The sequence below is a fragment of the Oncorhynchus mykiss genome, chromosome 2 (assembly GCF_057628025.1).
Source record: "Oncorhynchus mykiss isolate SJ-2025 chromosome 2, ASM5762802v1, whole genome shotgun sequence".
Lineage (NCBI taxonomy): Eukaryota > Metazoa > Chordata > Actinopteri > Salmoniformes > Salmonidae > Oncorhynchus > Oncorhynchus mykiss.
This window is the reverse complement of record NC_143023.1, coordinates 98,667,852-98,683,866: the sequence shown is the minus strand read 5'-3', so window position 1 is coordinate 98,683,866 and position 16,015 is coordinate 98,667,852. Positions and strand designations below refer to the sequence as shown.

General features: G+C 44.4%; 1 protein-coding gene across 3 annotated transcripts in view; it reads left to right on the top strand.

Annotated features, from left to right (window-relative positions):
- The window catches only part of LOC118943874 (tetraspanin-18B), a 123,176-nt gene that overhangs the window by 63,068 nt on the left and 44,093 nt on the right, over window positions 1–16,015 (top strand). For all 3 annotated transcript variants that reach the window (XM_036960365.2, XM_090213753.1, XM_090213757.1), the window contains one exon: window positions 14,050–14,127. In XM_036960365.2, coding sequence (XP_036816260.1) covers window positions 14,125–14,127 — 3 coding nt within the window. In that variant the 5' untranslated portion in view covers window positions 14,050–14,124. The remainder of the gene's footprint in view (window positions 1–14,049; window positions 14,128–16,015) is intronic.

The window sequence follows — 16,015 nt, the reverse complement described above, 5'->3', positions numbered from 1 at the left end:
AGCAGGACTTAGTAACCCAGCAGGACTCTTAACACTAGTAACCCAGCAGGACTCTTAACACTAGTATCCCAGCAGGACTCTTAACACTAGTAACCCAGCAGGACTCTTAACACTAGTAACCCAGCAGGACTCTTAACACTAGTAACCCAGCAAGACTTAGTAACCCAGCAGGACTCTTAACACTAGTAACCCAGCAGGACTCTTAACACTAGTAACCCAGCAGGACTCTTAACACTAGTATCCCAGCAGGACTCTTAACACTAGTAACCCAGCAGGACTTAGTAACCCAGCAGGACTCTTAACACTAGTAACCCAGCAGGACTCTTAACACTAGTAACCCAGCAGGACTCTTAACACTAGTAACCCAGCAGGACTCTTAACACTAGTAACCCAGCAGGACTCTTAACACTAGTAACCCAGCAGGACTCTTAACACTAGTAACCCAGCAGGACTCTTAACACTAGTAACCCAGCAGGACTCTTAACACTAGTAACCCAGCAGGACTCTTAACACTAGTAACCCAGCAGGACTCTTAACACTAGTAACCCAGCAGGACTCTTAACACTAGTATCCCAGCAGGACTCTTAACACTAGTAACCCAGCAGGACTTAGTAACCCAGCAGGACTCTTAACACTAGTAACCCAGCAGGACTCTTAACACTAGTATCCCAGCAGGACTCTTAACACTAGTAACCCAGCAGGACTCTTAACACTAGTAACCCAGCAGGACTCTTAACACTAGTAACCCAGCAGGACTTAGTAACCCAGCAGGACTCTTAACACTAGTAACCCAGCAGGACTCTTAACACTAGTAACCCAGCAGGACTCTTAACACTAGTATCCCAGCAGGACTCTTAACACTAGTAACCCAGCAGGACTTAGTAACCCAGCAGGACTCTTAACACTAGTAACCCAGCAGGACTCTTAACACTAGTAACCCAGCAGGACTCTTAACACTAGTAACCCAGCAGGACTCTTAACACTAGTAACCCAGCAGGACTCTTAACACTAGTAACCCAGCAGGACTCTTAACACTAGTAACCCAGCAGGACTCTTAACACTAGTAACCCAGCAGGACTCTTAACACTAGTAACTCAGCAGGACTCTTAACACTAGTAACTCAGCAGGACTTAGTAACCCAGCAGGACTCTTAACACTAGTAACCCAGCAGGACTCTTAACACTAGTAACCCAGCAGGACTCTTAACACTAGTAACCCAGCAGGACTCTTAACACTAGTATCCCAGCAGGACTCTTAACACTAGTAACCCAGCAGGACTCTTAACACTAGTAACCCAGCAGGACAGGACCCCTCACCCTCATGCTTCTTTAGCGATGGCTGTCAAGTCAACAGGGATTAATACTGTCATCACAGTGGTCATAAAACGCGTTGTCACACCCCCCCCCCCACACCACAGTACTGTCATGCCAGTGTATTAGTCGGTGCCATCGCCATGCTACGAGCTGTCATAACGACCCCCCACCCCCCTCACCCCACAGTACTGTCATGCCACGGTGCCATCGTCATGCTACGAGCTGTCACCCACCCCCCACACCACAGTACTGTCATGCCACCGTGCCATCGTCATGCTACGAGCTGTCATAACGACCCCTGCCGCCCAGCAGGTGCTGCCTGTGAAATCAGACAGAGTATTGAATTATTGTGTCAAAGTGGGCGCAACACACTTGGTACTGTCATGTCACACAGTGTTACCACATCGCTGTCATGCTGTGAGCTGGCATATGGTAGCCAGGCTAATCACGCGGTGTTGTCCTGTCACATTGTCGCCACTCTTTGTCAGAAGAACATGAATGTCTGTACACAAAGAAACAAAGGGGAGGATTTTAAAACTCCCGGAACATGCGCTTCTTCCATTCTAAAGAGAGAAGCAAAGTTCATGAACCGTTTTCCATACACTTCTTCCGTTCTAGTTTCTGCCTAAATCTCAGGCCTCTGTTAGTTATCCCTGATCCCTGAAGTCAGAGTAGTCTCTTGAGCAGGTGTTAAACCACACCAGGTCTCTGTTTAAACCAGGGTCTTATTTAAATCTGATCCTAACACATCAAAGCAGGGTGATGTTGGTTAGACTGTCCTTCTCTCCTCCTGTCCTCCTCGTTTCCTGTCCTTCTCTCCTCCTGTCCTACTCGTTTCCTGTCCTCCTCTCCGGTCTACTCTGGGCTCAAGTGGTGTTTGTTTAGCTGTGGTAAACATCTGACAACCTCAAAGCCCAGACCAGACCAGAACAGACCATAACAGACCAGACCAGACCAGAACAGACCAGACCAGAACAGACCAGAACAGACCAGACGAGAACAGACCAGACCAGAACAGACCAGAACAGACCAGACCAGAACAGACCAGAACAGACCAGAACAGAACAGACCAGACCAGACCAGAATAGACCAGAACAGACCAGACCAGAACAGACCAGAACAGACCAGGACGGATCACTAAAGAGCGAAACACTCTCTGGCTCTGCGGGACCATCTGCCATCACTTTCATAATTAAAACCAGTAGAAGACCTTGATGTTTTCGCTCTTTCAGAAACATGCCTAACTGTGTATATTACATCACAGACTGCCTGTGTATATTTATACATCACAGACTGCCTGTGTATATCACATCACAGACTACCTGTGTATATTACATCACAGACTGCCTGTGTATATTACATCACAGACTGCCTGTGTATATTACATCACAGACTGCCTGTGTATATTTTTACATCACAGACTGCCTGTGTATATCACGTCACAGACTACCTGTGTATATTACATCACAGACTGCCTGTGTATATTACATCACAGACTGCCTGTGTATATTACATCACAGACTGCCTGTGTATATTTTTACATCACAGACTACCTGTGTATATTACATCACAGACTGCCTGTGTATTTTACATCACAGACTGCCCGTGTATATTACATCACAGACTGCCTGTGTATATTACATCACAGACTGCCTGTGTATATTACATCACAGACTGCCTGTGTATATTTTTACATCACAGACTGCCTGTGTATATTTTTACATCACAGACTGCCTGTGTATAGTTTTACATCACAGACTGCCTGTGTATATTTTTACATCACAGACTGCCTGTGTATATTACATCACAGACTGCCTGTGTATATTTTTACATCACAGACTGCCTGTGTATATTTTTACATCACAGACTGCCTGTGTATATTTTTACATCACAGACTGCCTGTGTATAGTTTTACATCACAGACTGCCTGTGTATATTACATCACAGACTACCTGTGTATATTACATCACAGACTGCCTGTGTATATTACATCACAGACTACCTGTGTATATTACATCACAGACTACCTGTGTATATTACATCACAGACTACCTGTGTATATTTTTACATCACAGACTGCCTGTGTATAGTTTTACATCACAGACTGCCTGTGTATAGTTTTACATCACAGACTGCCTGTGTATATTACATCACAGACTACCTGTGTATATTACATCACAGACTGCCTGTGTATAGTTTTACATCACAGACTGCCTGTGTATAGTTTTACATCACAGACTGCCTGTGTATAGTTTTACATCACAGACTGCCTGTGTATATCACATCACAGACTGCCTGTGTATATTACATCACAGACTGCCTGTGTATATTTATACATCACAGACTGCCTGTGTATATTACATCACAGACTGCCTGTGTATATTACATCACAGACCGCTGCGCTCCAGCAGGTGTATTTCACTAGTCATCCCCAACGCCAATTCCTCCTTTGGCCGCCTTTCCTTCCAGTTCTCTGCTGCCAATGACTGGAACGAATTGCAAAAATCACTGAAGCTGGAGACTTATATCTCCCTCACTAACTTTAAGTATCAGCTGTCAGAAAAGCTTACTGATCATTGTACCTGTTCACAGCCCATCTGTAAATAGCCCACCCAACTACCTCATCCCCATATTGTTATTTATTGTTTTGCTCCTTTGCACCCCAGTATCTCTACTTGCACATTCATCTTCTGCACATCTATCACTCCAGTGTTTAATTGCTAAATTGTAATTATTTCGCCACTATGGCCTATTTATTGCCTTACCTCCCTAAATCTTACTTCATTTACACACACTGTATATAGACTTTCCTATTGTGTTATTGACTGTATGTTTGTTTTACTCCATGTGTAACTCTGTGTTGTCTGTTCACACTGCTTTGCTTTATCTTGGCCAGGTTGTAAATGAGAACTTGTTCTCAACTGGCCTACCTGGTTAAATAAAGGTGTTCTCAACTAGCCTACCTGGTTAAATAAAGGTGTTCTCAACTAGCCTACCTGGTTAAATAAAGGTGTTCTCAACTAGCCTACCTGGTTAAATAAAGGTGAAATAAAATAAAATGTAAAAAAACAAAACAGGGAATGCTTCACTGTTAGCTGAAATGTCAGAGCACATACATTGAACTGGGAGAGTTGACAGACTGCTGAGCTATCAGAATACTGTAGAAGGTACAGCCTACTGTCCACACACTGCTGCACCTAAGGAACAGGAGTCATTGGAACAGTACAGCAAAAAAATAAGAAATTACTTATTTATTTACCCCACACCCAAACAGATCCTAGTGCGTTTGTCAATAATCCCATAAAGACCTCCATGTGTTGAAGGACACCCCGAGAGCTGAAAGCTAGTTAGTGCATTAGGCCGTGCATGCCTGGTTCTCATCGTTCAGGAGAATCATGCATACTTCTCTGTGTGTGTCTCCCCCTACACCACAATCTATCCCTCTCTTTTCTCTCTTTGTCCCCTTTCCACTCCTTATCTTAAGAGTTACAGCTGAGCCAGTTATTTAGACCAATCATGGCTTGGAAAAAAAAACAAGGGATTTAAAAAAATTGTAAAAAAGAGCAGAAAATATCCACTGAAGTTCAACAAGCTAATTCTGTAGGGATCAGCCTATCAGAGACTACTACTTGTGTCTTCATGTTACAATGAGCAGCCATGTTCCATGGTGATCTGATAGGAAGGAATGCCATTGGAGGGTGTCTCTCAGACTGAGGGCTCCGATGCTAATCCAGGATTGGCTGAGACTGTAATAATAGGTTTCCTACACGTTTAGTTATCTGTTATCTGACACCGATGCTCTGTCTCACCTGGCGACCACTAGTGGACTGTTGTTCTTGACGGATGGTCAGGGTTGTGTACGAGCTCCCTCCATCCTGCTGCTGACAGGCTGCCTCAGCTCTCAGCTCTTTTGAGAGTTACTCAGTCAGTCAGTATGTCATATATTCTCTGTGATGTTTTAAGCTGTGTACCTCTGAAGCTCTATAATGGGGCTTTAGGCTCTAGCTTCCATGGAAATGGTTAAAGTGCTCCTGTTTAACATCAGCTTGCAGGGTTGTGGGTGGGGCAGAAATAGGGGAGAGTTTAACAACCCCAGCCCCTTCTCTGTTTGTGGTAATGAACTTTTACCTTGGGGGAGGGGGGAAAGAGGGCGAGAGAGAGGGGGGAGGGAGGGAGGGAGGGAGGGAGGGAGGGAGAGAAGAAAGCTGCTTCTAGCTCCCTGCATCCTTGCTCGCTGTGTTTGTGTAACCCTCTCTCTCTCTCTCTCTCTGCCTCCTAATTGTGTCCCGCGGGCCCCCAGCCTCTCAACCTCAAACCTCAGTGTTCACAGCCTTTCCTGTATATCACAGTTATCCTCCCCTCTCCCTCCCTAACCCCCTCCAACCCTACCCCCTTCAGCCTGATCCAACAGTGGTCCTTACACCTCTCCCTCCTCTCTCCCTCCCCTCTCCCTCTCTCCCCCCCTCCCGCCTCCAACTCTACCTCCTTCAACCCGATCCGACAGTGATCCTTACTCCCCTCCCCTCCCCTCCCCTCTTCAGCCAATCCGATAGTGATCCTTACCCATCTCTCCCTCCAATCCTACCCCCTTCAGCCCGATCCGACAGTGATCCCTCCCTCCCTCCCTCCCTCCCTCCCTCCCTCCCTCCCTCCCTCCCTCCCTCCCTCCTTAATTGCTCTACTTCAAAGATTTACTGTTGTTGTGATGCCCCCCCCCAGGCCCTCCCCCTGTCTCTCCTCTCTCCTCTCTCTCCTCAGAGACACAGCCTGGGTTAGGGTTAGCCTGAGGGTTTCATGGGAAGTGGGATAGAGTTGGAGAAAGAGTGGAATGGCAGGAGGGACGCAGTAAAAGGAGTAGAGGAGAGAGGGGGAGGTAGTGAAAGACAGGGAGGAAAAGGGGTAAAGAAAAACACCAACAAGTAGCTGACGGTGTGGCTGTCCTTTGTAACCGTCAGTTTGACACATCTGGTGTAATTAAAACAAGCCAGAAGGCAGATGTAGAAGATCAGCAGGCATGACACCCCTCATCTAAAAGGCTTACAGGGCGATAAGGAAAAATCTGTGAGATCGCGGTCCCCTGAAAAGGCCTTGGGGGGAGGGGGGGGGGGAGTTACTTTGATGCTGATTGAAGTTGATGTGGCCTGCATCAGTCCTTCTCTTTTCCAAGCTGGAGGCAGATATTAACCAGGTCTCTCCTGGCAACAGGTTCTTCTTGCAGGGGTTCTGAGTTGGGCGATATATCGTATATACTGTATACCGGGGTATTTTGAAATACCGACTGTCTGATTTTCAGGACCGTTTCGTTTTTTTTTTGGGGGGGGGGGGGGGGGATCTGGATACCACCCTCAGAGGAAGATGATGTCATCATTTGATGAGGTTAAAGAACCAACAGCAGGTAGCTAGGTAGGCATGGGCTGTTCATCGTCATGTCAGACTGCGTGTTCCTGGTGTAGATCAATTATAGAAGCCAGTCACGAATGAGGTCGCCGTAGATCAGGACACCAGCCTCTGGCCCAAATTGACCTTTGCACTTTGTGGAGATCTGAGAGGATTTGATTGGCATCTTTGATGACGACATCCTCTGTACTAGTGAGACTCGAGTCGGGAACCCAAGCGAGAATCTGTTGCCAGCAGAGACCTGGGCAATGTTCATTTCCATTTGCCTTCTTGCTTTGCAAAGGGCCAAGGCCACGGCTTCAAGTCAGCTTCAATCAGCGTCAAAGTAACTCCCTCTCTTAACACATGGGATGTGTCCCAAATAGTCCCTATTTAGTGTCCTACTTTTGCCCAGGGCCCATAGTGCACTATAGGGGATAGTGTACCATTCGGGACGAAGCCGTATCTCAGGCTTTCCATCGCCCCTCAAGACATTAGCACTGAGAAGACCGAGGACAGTGTAATGATTTCAATCAGAATCATTTAAGATGTGTGATTGAGTTGACTGAGTGACTCAGTGACTGGAATTAGAGCCTGAGAAAGACACCTTTTTATTTTCTAAATAGTTACCCACTGATAGAGAGACATGAGAGATAGAGAAAGAGAGAGACAGAGAGAGACAGAGAGATAGATAGAGAGACAGGGATATGCATCAACAGTAACCTTGGGAAAATCCTCTGCATTATCATTAACAGCAGACTCGAACATTTCCTCAATGAACACAATGTACCGAGCAAATGTCAAATTGGCTTTTTACCAAATTACCGTACAACAGACCATGTATTCACCCTGCACACCCTAATTGACAACCAAACAAACCAAAACAAAGGCAATGTCTTCTCATGCTTTGTTGATTTCAAAAAAGCCTTCGACTCAATTTGGCATGAGGGTCTGCTATACAAATTGATGGAAAGTGGTGTTGGGGGTAAAACATACGACATTATAAAATCCATGTACACAAACAACAAGTGTGCGGTTAAAGACAGGGATGCAGCTTATGCCCCACCCTCTTCAACATATATATCAACGAATTGGCGCGGGCACTAAAACAGTCTGCAGCACCCAGCCTCACCCTACAACAATCTGAAGTCAAATGTCTACTGTTTGCTGATGATCTGGTGCTTCTGTCACCAACCAAGGAGGGCCTACAGCAGCACCTAGATCTTCTGCACAGATTCTGTCAGACCTGAGTCTGCTCACCAACCAAGACTTCACAAAATGGGGCAAACACCAAATTGAGACTCTGCATGCAGAATTCTGCAAAAATATCCTCAGTGTACTATGAAAAACACAAAATAATGCATACAGAGCAGAATTAGGCCGATACCCACTAATTATCAATATCCTGAAAAGAGCCGTTATATTCCACAACCACCGAAAAAAAAGCGATTCCCAAACCTTCCATAACAAAGCCATCACCTACAGAGAGATGAACCTGGAGAGTCCCCTGAGCAAGCTGGTCCTGGGGCTCTGTTCACAAACACAAACACACCCTACAGAGCCCCAGGACAGCAGCACAATTAGACCCAACCAAATCATGAGAAAACAAAAAGTTAATTACTTGACACATTGGAAAGAATTAACAAAAAAAACAGAGCAAACTAGAATGCTATTTGGCCCTACACAGAGAGTACACAGCGGCAGAATACCTGACCACTGTGACTGACCCAAAATTAAGGAAAGCTTTGACTATGTACAGACTCAGTGAGCATAGCCTTGCTATTGAGAAAGGCCGCCGTAGGCAGACATGGCTCTCAAGAGAAGACAGGCTATGTGCTCACTGCCCACAAAATGAGGTGGAAACTGAGCTGCACTTCCTAACCTCCTGCCAAATGTATGACCATATTAGCGACACATATTTCCCTCAGATTACACAGATCCACAAAGAATTTGAAAACAAATCCAATTTTGATAAACTCCCATATCTACTGGGTGAAATATCACAGTGTGACATCACAGCAGCAAGATTTGTGACCTGTTGCCACGAGAAAAGGGCAACCAGTGAAGAACACACACCATTGTAAATACAACCCATATTTATGCTTATTTATTTTCCCTTGTGTACTTTAACCATTTGTACATTGTGACAACACTGTATATATTTATATAATATGACATTTGTAATGTCTGTATTGTTTTGAAACTTCTGTATGTGTAATGTTTACTGTTAATTTTTATTGTTTATTTCACTTTTGTATATTAAACATGTTAACACGTTTCCCATGCCAATAAAGCCCCTTGAATTGAATTGACATAGAGAGAGAGAGAGAGAGAGAGGGAGAGAGAGAGGGAGAGAGAGAGAGAGGGAGAGAGAGAGAGAGAGAGAGAGAGAGAGAGAGAGAGGGAGAGAGAGAGGGAGAGAGAGAGAGAGGGGGAGAGAGAGAGAGAGAGAGAGAGAGAGAGAGAGAGAGAGAGAGAGAGGGAGAGAGAGAGAGGGAGAGAGAGAGAGAGAGGGAGAGAGAGAGGGAGAGAGAGAGAGGGAGAGAGAGAGAGGGAGAGAGAGAGAGAGAGGGAGGGAGAGAGAGGGAGAGAGAGAGAGAGGGAGAGAGAGAGGGAGAGAGAGAGAGGGAGGGAGAGAGAGGGAGAGGGAGGGAGAGAGAGAGAGGGAGAGAGAGAGAGAGAGAGGGAGAGAGGGTGAGAGAGAGAGAGGGAGAGAGAGAGAGAGAGGGAGAGAGAGCGAGAGAGAGAGAGCGAGAGAGAGAGACAGAGAGGGAGAGAGAGAGAGAGAGAGAGAGAGAGAGAGAAAAGGGGGGGCATCTTGCTGGGGGCGGTGACATTGGAATGGGGACATTTGTACGTCACGTCAATGGTATCATGTCACCGTGTGGGACTGTGGGTCAATTAACCTTGTCGGAGTGGGCACCCTGATTCTAGTTTGTGAGCTAGGCAGGCTACTGCCTGGGAAGGTCTCCCACACAGGGGGTTAGGGTGTTGAGGGGGTGGGGGGGGGGGCTTCGCCCAGGGAACCCCTCGCCCAGGGAGCCATAGTAGTTTGCTTGTCCAACAGCGAGTCAGTTGTCATCAACTGTCACTTCCACTTCCTGTCTCACCTCTTGGTGTATCTTCCCTTTCCTGTTTCCTGTCCCAGAAGGAAGTTGTCTCTCATCAGCTCACCAGTACCCCTGCTGCTTGCTGACCCCTGAACCTGTAGCCAGGGTTACTAGGGAGTGTTACTAGGGTACAGGAAGGCTACTAGGGTACAGGAAGGGTTTACCAAGGTTACTATGGTTCAGCCAGGGCGGATGGGGGCATGCTATGTTGTGAGTGCAAGGACCGTGTTCAGACTCAAGAGGAAGTCATCTGCTTTATTGGTGTGACTTCCTCTTCTATCTACCGGCAGAACATTACAAGTCATTCGCTACTCTTCAATAATAGAAAAAAGAAACGGGCCGTTATTGAAAAGCATATATCCTTTTGTGTGGTGGAAGTATTGTTATTACCAAGGCAGTCTGGATTCGTGTCTCTTACTTTGTTGTTGTCGTTGTCGGTATTCTTTCTTAGAAACTGCATTGTTGGTTTAAGGGCTTGTAAAAATAAGCTTTTCAACTGTAAGGTGTATTCGACGCGTGTGACAAATACAATTTGATTTGATCGTAGTATGATGTAGTATGTATCCCTGATTTTAATAAAAAACATGTTTTAAATAGGCAAGATTGTTAAGTTGACAAAAGAAAGAAAGATCCGGAACAAGGTGGGTACTACAACATATACTAATACTTATATAATACTCCATATAATACTAATACTTATAATACTACTCATATAATACTCCATATAATACTAATACTTATATAATACTCCATATAATACTAATACTTATATAATATTCCATATAATACTAATACTTATAATACTACTTATATAATACTCCATATAATACTATTACTTATATAATACTCCATATAATACTAATACTTATAATACTCCATATAATACTAATATCTATAATACTCCATATAATACTAATACTTATAATACTCCATATAATACTAATACTTATAATACTCCATATAATACTAATAATAATACTCCATATAATACTAATACCTATAATACTCCATATAATACTAATACGTATAATACTCCATATAATACTAATACCTATAATACTCCATATAATACTGACACCTATAATACTCCATATAATACTAATACTTATATAATACTCCATATAATACTAATACTTATATAATACTCCATATAATACTAATGCTTATAATACTCCATATAATACTAATGCTTATAATACTCCATATAATACTAATACTTATAATGCTCCGTATAATGCTAATAATTATATAATACTCCATATAATACTAATACTTATAATACTCCATATAATATTAATACTTATAATACTCCATATAATAACAATACTTATACTACTCCATATAATACTAATACTTATAATATTCCATATAATACTACTCAATATAATACGTATATAATACTCCGTATAATACTAATACTTATATAATACTCCATATAATACTCATACTTATAATACTCCATATAGTACTAATACTTATAATACTCTATAAAGTACTAATACTTATAATACTCTATAAAGTACTAATACTTATAATACTCCATATAATACTAATACTTATAATACTCCAGATTTGGAATGAAACACTAGATGCAGTACTATACTAACAGTCTGGAATAAGCAACAGAGACACTATTTGATTAGCTAGAGGCGTAATGTGTAAATCTCTCAGACAGCGATCAAGGCTCAAATGTCAACAGTTGAGTGAGGGATTTAAGAAGGCCCAGTTGAAAAGGTTTTCTTGGAGGTGGGTGTAGATGAAAAACTATTGTCTGGTGTGCGTGAAGTCTTTATTCTCTCTCTGTTCCGCCAAACCTTTAGTGTCCTGGCCTTTCTGGTCTCCCGCGAGGCGAAGGTCTGTACCTCTATTGTTGTTGCTTTCTGAGTCTAGTGTGTGTGTGTGTGTGTGCGTGTGCTTGTGCGTGTGTGTGTGTGTGTGTGTGTGTGTGTGCTGCCGATCTCCCCCCCCCCCCCCCCACCCCTCACCCCATATAACATAGACCCGATACCGCCGCCTTGCCTTTCTCTCTGTGATCCTATTGGTGCTCTACTTCCCCCTGTGGTTACCATGGAAACCCTCTCTAACGTTGCTCTCTCTCTCTGTCTACCAGCGACCAGCACTAAAAAGCTTGGTAGGCTAGATAGACATTTGCCATTGTCCTTTATTTTATTTTTTTCATTATAGCAATGACACTTATAGCCTGTCATAGTTTCAATGGTCACTCTTAATTTGAGTGCCTGGATGTTATAGGATGAGGGGAGGGTTTAGGTATTAACGTGGCTGTAGATAAGAGACAACAGACACAGCTGATTGGATTGTCAGTAGCCTATAACGTGTGTCTGAACCCCCCCCCCCCCCCCCCCCCCTCTCGTGAAGATGGATTTTGATTCCACATAGATATGTGTTTTTTTTATCCGATGGACCTCACTGGAGGTCCCCCCCCCCATCCTGGGTGTTCATTGTTTTGTTTTTTTGTTGTCTCACGGTGCTGAACCCTGTGATAAAACAGAGTGTATAATTTCAGAGCATCTCTCTGCCTCTCCGCATCACTAGTTACCCAGTCAGGTTGTGATTGTATTGGGGTAGTGGGAAGATGTTATCACAATGTGTGTGTAGGTGTGTGTAGATCACAGTGTGTGTGTGTTGTATTGGGGGGGGGGGGGGGGGGGTTCTGCAGGTGTCAGTTTTGTGTCAGTTTGATGAACCTGTAGGAGCCTGTTGACAATATGGTGTGGAAGGACAAGACGAATTATGACGATGATAATGAGGATTCTGGTTCCGGAACTCTCACGGGACATTCTGATTCTCCGTTCTATCCCTGCACCTGTCACAATGCACACATCCTGGCATTTCCACATTTAATGGAGGAGAATGTCTCCACAGGCAGCTCAGTCTTCTACCCATAGATATTTGATGTTAGAGTTGTCAGTGTCACTGCCAGTATAGCTACTTTCCACTCCAAAGTATTGTCATTCAATCAGAATATATTTTCTGCCTCTGACTATTTCTGTATTGAGTTGAAGAGGCAGGAATAAGCTACTAGCAGGAATTAGCCCTCCATTGCATTGCCATATCGTTATGTTCAGCTGGGACTCACTAAGGCTTTGTTTAGACAGGCAGACCAATTCTGATATATTTTTTCTCTTCCCTAATTGGTATTTTGTGCAAATCAGATCAGCTCTGAAAAAGATCTGATGTGAAAAGATCTGATGTGATTGATCCCACAAAATATATATATATATGAATTGGGTTGCCTGTCTAAACACAGCCATAGACACTGAACAGAACAGAAGACTGAAGCAGGAAAAACTCATTTAGGCTCGTTAGCCACACTCAGCTGGAGATCCACAGCGACAGTTAGAGTTAGCAACGTGTAATTAGCAAGGTATGCTAGTTTCTCGGTGCATAATATGAGAATGGTATGAGAAGAATGTGTGGTTGTGTGTGTGTGTGTGTGTGTGTGTGTGTGTGTTGTACATGTTACACACTACATAGTATTAAAGGGCCAATTAACTGAACCGTATGGTACACAGATCCCTAATACCTGGTGGCAGGTATAATATTTTTACCTGACTGGTAGTACACACACACACACACACACACACACACACACACACACACACACACACTGGATTGGAACTATTAGAGGTGGTAGCTGCGTCACATTTGTTTTCTCCAGCAGGGCATCAGTGTGATATGGAGTAGTCTACACGCGCGATTGGCTCGCCACGAGTAGCATCAGTGTGATATGGAGTAGTCTCCACGCGCGATTGGCTCGCCACGAGGAGCATCAGTGTGATATGGAGTAGTCTCCACGCGCGATTGGCTCGCCACGAGGAGCATCAGTGTGATATGGAGTAGTCTCCACGCGCGATTGGCTCGCCACGAGGAGCATCAGTGTGATATGGAGTGGTCTCCACGCGCGATTGGCTCACCACGAGGAGCACTTGCAACGTCATAAATAATGGATGTCAAACCTCACCATTTTAATGTCTTATAACTTATTATAGCTTATAGCTTATTTTATCCACGTTCCTTATGTTCATGTTCTGTTATGTGGATAGCTGCTTTTTAAAAATATATTTTTCTTTACAGTAGTACAAACGTGAGAAACTGTGTCACCATTGTGGTTCTGGTTACTGCACACAGGACTAGTAATGGCAGGGGGGGATATCAGGGGGATATCATCAACTTGACCTTTCACCCCTAACTAACTAACCTCTGACATGGTTCGTCTTTCTGTCCCACAGCTAAAGGAAAACAGGAGAGGAGGGGGAAACTGGAGAGAAGCCGTCGCCTGAACCAAGACGCATCAACAGAGACTCATGGTACGTTTAAAGGACTGTTTTAATAACCTTCTTCTTCTCCCTTTATTCACTCCAATTCCACGGAAAAGTCACAAACTCTCAGCGGGGCTGGAGGTTATCTGAGCCCCCCCCCCCCCCCCAAAAAAGACAGTTCAGATTTCTCATAACCTCAAAGCACTCTCTCCATGAATGTGTTTTTGTCACACCAGTCCTCTTCCTGTGTGTGTGTGTGTGTGTGTGTGTGTGTGTGTGTGTGTGTGTGTGTGTGTGTGTGTGTGTGTGTGTGTGTGTGTGTGTGTGTGTGTGTGTGTGTGTGTGTGTGTGTGTGTGTGTACCCTCCAGTTTAGCCAAACAGCGAGCTGATATAGTCAGTGAGACATCTTCAGACATTCGTTTAAAGCTGGAACAGGAAAGAAGTGCCTGTCGACAGGCTTGTCTCTTATAGGCTGCTGAGTTCAGGAAGCGTGAAGAGACAGGAGGAGAAGGATGCTGAGCCTTATGCCCTACCAGTTGACTTGGAGATTGTTTAAATTTTTTGAATTTTTCTCATTTACAACTGCGACCTGGCCAAGATAAAGCATAGCAGTGTGAACAGACAACACAGAGTTACACATGGAGTAAACAATTAACAAGTCAATAACACAGTAGGAAAAAAAAGAGTCTTTATACATTGTGTGCAAAAGGCATGAGGAGGTAGGCAGATAATTACAATTTAGCAGATTAACACTGGAGTGATAAATGATCAGATGGTCATGTGCAGGTAGAGATACTGGTGTGCAAAAGAGCAGAAAAGTAAATAAATATAAACAGTATGGGGATGAGGTAGGTAAAATTGGGTGGGCTATTTACCGATGGACTATGTACAGCTGCAGCGATCGGTTAGCTGCTCAGATAGCAGATGTTTGAAGTTGGTGAGGGAGATAAAATTCTCCAACTTCAGCGATTTTTGCAATTCGTTCCAGTCACAGGCAGCAGAGAACTGGAAGGAAAGGCGACCAAATGAGGTGTTGGCTTTAGGGATGATCAGTGAGATACACCTGCTGGAGCGCGTGCTACGGGTGGGTGTTGCCATCGTGGCCAGTGAACTGAGATAAGGCGGAGCTTTACCTAGCATGGACTTGTAGATGACCTGGAGCCAGTGGGTCTGGTGACGAATATGTAGCGAGGGCCAGCCGACTAGAGCATACAGGTCGCAGTGGTGGGTAGTATAAGGTGCTTTAGTAACAAAACGGATGGCACTGTGACAAACTGCATCCAGTTTGCTGAGTAGAGTATTGGAAGCTATTTTGTAGATGACATCGCCGAAGTCGAGGATCGGTGGGATAGTCAGTTTTACTAGGGTAAGTTTGGCGGCGTGAGTGAAGGAGGCTTTGTTGCGGAATAGAAAGCCGACTCTAGATTTGATTTTAGATTGGAGATGTTTGATATAAGTCTGGAAGGAGAGTTTACAGTCTAGCCAAACATCTAAACATCTAAGTACTTATAGATGTCCACATATTCTAGGTCGGAACCATCCAGGGTGGTGATGCTAGTCGGGCGTGCGGGTGCAGGCAGCGAACGGTTGAAAAGCATGCATTTGGTTTTACTAGCGTTTAAGAGCAGTTGGAGGCCACGGAAGGAGTGTTGTATGGCATTGAAGCTCGTTTGGAGGTTAGATAGCACAGTGTCCAAGGAAGGGCTAGAAGTATACAGAATGGTGTCGTCTGCGTAGAGGTGGATCAGGGAATCGCCCGCAGCAAGAGCAACATCATTGTTATATTCAGAGAAAAGAGTCGGCCCGAGAACTGAACCCTGTGGCACCCCCATAGAGACTGCCAGAGGACCGGACAGCAGGCCCTCCGATTTGACACACTGAACTCTGTCTGCAATATAATTGTTGAACCAGGTAAGGCAGTCATTAGAAAAACCG